The following is a 6,830-nucleotide window of genomic DNA, read 5'->3' as shown; positions in this document are numbered from 1 at the left end:
ATTTATAGAGACGAGGTTTCTCCATGTTGGTCAGGCTGGTCTTGAACTCCCAACCTCAGGTGATTCGCCTGCCTTGGCCTCCCAAAGTGCTGGGATTACAGGTGTGAGCCACTGCGCCCGGCCAACAGTGCATTTTTATATTAGAGTGTAGCACATTCTGTTTTCCCATTTGGGTTTCACTGTGGCTCAGAACACTTTTCTGTTCTGTAAATTATATCTGTTACACATTTTCAAAATGAGATCTACTTACATATGGCATTGTTTAGTAGGGTAGTATTTTACTTATGTGTTATTCTTTTTCCTTAGAAATCCGAGCTGTTCCACTCGTTAACAGAGACCGAGGAAGATTTGAAGACTTAAAAGTTCACTTTTTGACAGATCCTGAAAATGAGATGAAGGAAAAGCTCTTAAAAGAGTACTTGATGGTGATAGAAATCCCCGTCCAAGGCTGGGACCATGGCACAACTCATCTCATTAATGCTGCAAAGTAAGCAGTTTATGTTCAGCTCTCTCCTGTGTCATCTGCAGCTAACTTCAACCTCAGCCACGTGAGCTGCTGCCACCCTGAAGCTCAACAGTAGAGTGATTTGCAGCCAGTTTCTGCCAATGGGAAACAAATTCAGAGTCTTGTGCATGGTTAGAGAGGATTATCTAAGGCACTACTAACTTTGGTTTCAAATCGAAACAAGTAATTTATCCATAGTGATTTTCCTGTATATCTGGACACTGAAAGTTAGAATTGCAGAATTATGAGTTTTTAAAGTACATTTACACATCCAGGATAGTTGTTGTTTTTTGTATTTTAATTACTCCGGTACATATTAAAAAGGCTAGCAAGCGAAAACACTTGGAAACAAAAGCCTTTCTGTCTTGGCTTCTTGGTAAGAACGGGCACATCAGACATAGAAGAGACTGTAGGTTGTTTATGTTGCAGTTCATGATTCTGCCACGTGGAAATGGGAGGAAAGCCCCAGAATGCCCATTGTGTAGGTATCCGGTCTTTAAACATTGGCTTTATGTTGAAGAGATGCCTGTTTCTGAGCACTTGAAGAGCATCTGTCTCTCAAAGTGGAGATTAGCAAATTACAGAGTCAACAGTAGACAGACAGTGCCTTTGAGTGTGTCTGCGTCTTAGTCACTCATGGCAGCTAATGCTGGCGAAGACCAGACACAGGTTTAAAGTTAGTAACAGCAAAATACCCAACCTAAAAAGTTTCAAAGTAGTTTGTACTATAAAATAGACTAGTCCCCAAACGAATAGCCTGAGTCATGTTTTACTCAGAATTTGATCTCTGAGAAATTAGAAAGTAAACTGATTTTTTTTTAAGCCCTTGTTTTAGAACTATTATAATTTTGGGTGGACCAAGATTGATTAAATGAAACTGTGACTTTAAAAATAAGGGTCTTAGCAAACTACCTGACATCATTCTTGACTCTAGAACGTGTTAGAAAATATGTCGGATCATGTTATGTGAAAAGTGTGAGCTCTTCATCACAGGCCTGCATTTCAATGAATGGTTCTACGATTCTTGCCGTAATCCACATTCTAAAACTTTGTCCTATGGGCTAGTGATGTAAAACTTTGTGTGTGATTTTGTTTCATCTCAAGTGTATTTTTTCCTTTTGGCCTTCAGGTTGGATGAAGCCAACTTACCCAAAGAAATCAATCTGGTAGATGATTACTTCGAACTTGTTCAGCATGAGTACAAGAAATGGCAGGAAAACAGCGAGCAGGGGAGGAGGGAGCTGCTTGCCCAGAATCCCATGGAACCTTCCATGCCCCAGCTTTCTCTCATGGATGTAAAATGTGAAACGCCCAACTGCCCCTTCTTCATGTCTGTGAACACCCAGCCTTTATGCCATGAGTGCTCAGAGAGGCGGCAAAAGAATCAAAACAAACTCCCAAAGCTGAACTCCAAGCCAGGCCCTGAGGTGCTCCCCGGCATGGCGCTCGGGGCCTCTCGGGGAGAAGCCTATGAGCCCTTGGCGTGGAACCCCGAGGAGCCGGCTGGGGGGCCTCATTCAGCCCCACCGACAGCACCTAGCCCCTTTCTGTTCAGCGAGACCACTGCCATGAAGTGCAGGAGCCCCGGCTGCCCCTTCACACTGAACGTGCAGCACAATGGATTTTGTGAACGTTGCCACAACGCCCGGCAACTTCGCGCCAGCCACGCCGCAGACCACACCAGGCACTTGGATCCCGGGAAGTGCCAAGCCTGCCTCCAGGACGTTACCAGGACATTTAATGGGATCTGCAGTACTTGCTTCAAAAGGACTACGGCGGAGGCCTCCTCCAGCCTCAGCACCAGCCTCCCTCCCTCCTGTCACCAGCGCTCCAAGTCAGATCCCTCACAGCTCGTCCGGAGCCCCTCCCCGCATTCTCGTCTCAGAGCTGGAAACGATGTCCCCGCTGGCTGCCTGTCTCAAGCTGCACGGACTCCAGGGGACAGGGCGGGGACGAGCAAGTGCAGAAAAGCTGGCTGCATGTATTTTGGGACTCCAGAAAACAAGGGCTTTTGCACCCTGTGTTTCATCGAGTACAGAGAAAACAAATGTGAGTGAAATGTTGATTTCTTAACAGAGTAGCTACTGGCAAGAAGGTTTTGCTCCTGAACTTAAAGGGGAGAAAAGCCAATGTGGGCAGTTAGGCAGAATGGTCAGAACCTATTGTGCTGTTCTACCGGCTTGTGCATGGGACCCCGCCCATGGAGGCAAAAGGCACTGCGTGATTGCAGCAGCTCCAGATATCACATTCCAAAAACCAGAGCGCCCTGTAGACAGAGCTCATGGGATTTGCTTTTATTAGACCATTCAAGTCTGGGATATCTAAGATAGTCTAAGTTTAAACTAAACTTCTTTTGCAACTTGGATATAATAGAACAGTCTTAAAATCTGAAGAGTAGTAACTGGAGAGAAGGAGGGTGTCTATGGACACCGCAAGGAAATAGTCGTGGTTTTGGAAATCTCCAATTCAAAAGAAGGGTGACCAGGTAATGCCTGCTCTTTGCCCTGTTCCTGTGACCGATCAGTGCTCCAAGTTCAAAACGAGAGATTTGTAAAGCCAAAGATGTTTCCATAATAGTGCTGTTATTTCTTCTGCTGAATTTATACATTTAAATATATGTCTATTTTAAGTGGGTAGGTAGATAGATAGACACAGCTAGCTGGCTATATATATATCTAGATAGCTAGCTAGCTAGTTAGATAACTAGCTAGATATTTAAGGCTGGCCTAGTCTGTAATTGGGACCCATTTATTTCTCTGATATCAGCATTTCTCTATCTGGGGACCCCTGTGTGGTACTAATTAGGATCCACTCTCCTGTAGATTTTGCCGCTGCCTCAGGGAAAGCCAGTCCCACAGCCTCCAGGTTCCAGAACACCGTTCCATGCCTGGGGAGGGAATGCGGCACCCTTGGAAGCACCATGTTTGAAGGATACTGCCAGAAATGTTTCATCGAAGCTCAGAATCAGAGATTTCATGAGGCCAGAAGGACAGAAGAGCAGCTGGTGAGACATTTTCAGGAGCTTCCCCTCCCTCCCTTGTGTTCGGCACTTTTTGTTGAAACGTTTTCTTCCGACAGTGACAAGCAGACTGTCCTCTCTGCCAGGTTCTGTCACCTCATGATAAAGGATTAGTTCAGAACCTGAAGGGAAACGTCCGCATCACTGTGGCCCCCCAGATCAGAAATGCTACCACCGATCTTCATGTCCCAAGTATACTGCAGAATTTATTTTAAAAACAAAGAAACACAGGCATTGCATAAAACTTCTTCAAGCCTCTAAAACACCAGATAGTAATCAGAGGCTTCTTTGATTTGTAGAAGCACAGACATCTAAAAAGCAGCCCTTCTTAAATAATCCTTTATCACAAGGAGTGAACAGGCAGAGTTTCCCAGGGGCCTCTGGTTAATGGCACATCAGAAAAGCCAGCTTAGACAGATAGGTGTGTCGCCTGTTCTAGAATGGTGGGGAAGCTATCTAAGTAAGAACAGTGGTTATTGGTCCCAACAGAAGAGAGCCAGGGGACGTTTGCAGGCCACCTTAGGCTTGGTGGTTTTCCTCAGCCTCCCTGGGGGCCCAGTCAGCTCTCCTTGGGATTGGAAGGAAACGTCCTTGGAGACCTCTGGCTCATAGACGGCAGTGCTGTCTTGTTGCCTAGCTCAGGCATGGACAGCTCTTTGTAGACTCCACACTATCCAGTGAGATTTCACTGTGCTCTCTCTAAGACACGTGAGCAATAGTTCTGTCTGTTCTTTCCACTCAGAGATCGAGCCAGCGCAGAGATGTGCCTCGAACCACACAGAGCACCTCAAGGCCCAAGTGCGCCCGTGCCTCCTGCAAGAACATCCTGGCCTGCCGCAGCGAGGAGCTCTGCATGGAGTGCCAGCGTCCCAACCAGCGGATGGGCCTGGGGGCACACCGGGGCGAGCCTGCCCCTGAAGAACCCCCCAAGCAGCGCTGCCGGGCCCCTGCCTGTGATCACTTTGGCAATGCCAAATGCAACGGCTACTGCAACGAGTGCTTTCAGTTCAAGCAGATGTATGGCTAACCGGAAACAGGCGGGTCAGCTCCTGCAGGAAGAGGAGCCTCGAGCTGCCAGTCATCATGGTGCTATCCTCTGAACCCTCAGCTGCCACTGCAGCGGTGGCTCAAGGGTGTCTGAGCAGGAGAAGAAACATAAGCTCTTCGTGGTGCCCATGATGCTCAGGTTTGGTAACCGGGGAGTGTTCCCCGGTGGCCTTAGAAAGCAAAGCTTGTAACTGGCAAGGGATGATGTCAGATTCAGCCCAAGGTTCCTCCTCTCCCAGCAAGCAGGAGGCCAGGAACTTCTTTGGACTTGGAAGGTGTGCGAGGACTGGCCAAGGCCCCTGCATCCGGCCCATGTCTTGGCTGAGAAGGGAAAAGACGTGCAGTCAGGTGGGCTGGGGAAGCCAGAGCCATTCTCCCTGCTCTCTCCCAGCATGTCCTGGTGATGTGAAGCCAGATGCTCATGGCAGCAAGGCCCTCTGCGAGAATCTCAAGGAAGTTCAGGGAAAACGGGCGTATTCAGAGAGTGGTTGTAGTTCGTGGTTTTTCCCTACCGGCCTGGTTCCTTTCCTAAGGACCCGGCAGAAATGCAGAACCATCCATGGACTGTGATTCTGAGGCTGCTGAGACTGAACATGTTCACATTGACAGAAAAACAAGCTGCTCTTTACAATATGCACCTTTTAAGAATCAGAGTATTTTAGTGGGAAGACGTGTAACTCTTTGGGTTATTATTGTCTTTACTTCTAAAGAAGTTAGCTTGAACTGAGGGGTAAAAGTGTGTACATATATAATATACCCTTACATTATGAATGAGGGATTTTTTTAATTATATTGAAATGCTGCCCTAGAAGTATAATAGGAAGGCTAAATAATAATAACCTGTTTTCTGGTTGTTGTTGGGCATGAGCTTGTATATACACTGCTTGCATAAACTCAACCAGCTGCCTTTTTAAAGGGAGCACTAGTCCTGTTTGTATAACTCATTTTATTTATTTTATTACAAACTTCAAGGTTATTTAAGTGAAGATATTTCTTCTGCTCCAGGGAAAATGTTGCAGTGTCCTCTTGAGAGAACACTTTGCTTTGCTTGAGGTTGTGGGCAAGTTCCTGACCACAGGGAGTACACTGGCCTCTTTGATATGCTTTGCCTCCCCAGGAAAGAAGGAATTGCATCCAAGGTATATACGTTCATCAAAGTTTCATGCTTCTCCTTATGAAACTCCAGCTATGTAATGAAAAACCATCCTCTGTGTTCTGTTAATGCCTCTGAGTGTCCTACCTCCTTGGAGATGAGATAGAGAAGGAGCAGGGATGAGACTGGGGATGACCACAGGGAAAGATGTGGCCGTTTGTGAGGGGCCACTGAGGTGAGCCTGCCCCCGAAGGCCCCCTACAACAGCACTGCCGCACCCCTGCCTGTGATCACTTTGGCAACGCCAAGTGCAACGGAATTTATTTTCTGTGTTAACACTGTGTCCTGGGGGCTGGGAAGTCCCTTGCCTCCCATGGTACCCCAGAATTGGGACAGCAAAAGCCAGTAACCATGAGTATGAGGAAATCTCTTTCTGTTGTTGGCTTACAGGTTCTCTGTGTGCTTTGTGGTTGCTGTCATATTTGCTCTAGAAAAAAAAAAAGGAGGGGAAATGCATTTTTCCTAGAGATAAAGGCTGCCATTTGGGGGGTCTGCACTTATGACCTGAAAATATCTGTGATTTATAACTCTACACAGCCTTTCCTCATATTATTAAACATGCTTTCCCCTTAAAGCTCCCTAGGTTTTTTCCCAGACAAATCTTTATAATTTCTTTCCAAAGATATCAAGTAGACTTCAGTGTTTTCACCGAATTCTCTTAAAGTCAATATCTTAATATTTTGTATTGATCATTATTTCCATTCTTAATGTGAAAAAATGGACTTATTTATATTTGTTTTAAAAAGTATTTGAAATTTGCACATTTAATTGTCCCTAATAGGAAGCCATATATTGTTGGATTTCATCAAGTTTTCATAAATAAATGTAACTTTTCACAAGAGACAACATTAAAAAATAAATTATTTAAGAACGGATTGTGATGTTTTCAATTGATGAATACTGAAAGAAAAAGAAAGGATATTAAGACCGTGCGTCCGAAGCAGCTTGATTTTCAGGCGCACCTGAGCACTGCACACATCTCTCATCCGCGGTAGCAAGGCAGCTTTTCACAAATCATAGCCGTATGAGGGCCAGGCCCGGTCCTCAAGCACAGGCCCCCGCTCACAATGAGGACACTGAGGTTCTGTTGGGAAGAGGAAAGAGAT

The 6,830-nt window shown here is 45.9% G+C and overlaps 1 protein-coding gene across 3 annotated transcripts in view; it reads left to right on the top strand.

The window, feature by feature from the left end:
* TNFAIP3 (TNF alpha induced protein 3) overlaps positions 1–6,596 on the top strand; it is a 16,248-nt gene extending 9,652 nt beyond the window's left edge. For all 3 annotated transcript variants that reach the window (XM_017530443.2, XM_017530444.1, XM_017530442.1), the window contains 4 exons: positions 307–487; positions 1,635–2,554; positions 3,328–3,509; positions 4,267–6,596. In XM_017530443.2, coding sequence (XP_017385932.1) covers positions 307–487; positions 1,635–2,554; positions 3,328–3,509; positions 4,267–4,551 — 1,568 coding nt within the window. In that variant the 3' untranslated portion in view covers positions 4,552–6,596. The remainder of the gene's footprint in view (positions 1–306; positions 488–1,634; positions 2,555–3,327; positions 3,510–4,266) is intronic.
* The last annotated feature ends 234 nt before the right edge of the window (positions 6,597–6,830 follow it).

The sequence above is a fragment of the Cebus imitator genome, unplaced genomic scaffold (assembly GCF_001604975.1).
Source record: "Cebus imitator isolate Cc_AM_T3 unplaced genomic scaffold, Cebus_imitator-1.0 Scaffold65, whole genome shotgun sequence".
NCBI classification, from domain to species: Eukaryota; Metazoa; Chordata; class Mammalia; order Primates; family Cebidae; genus Cebus; species Cebus imitator.
The sequence above is the reverse complement of the archived record's forward strand: the minus strand, read 5'-3'. Positions and strand labels throughout refer to the sequence as shown.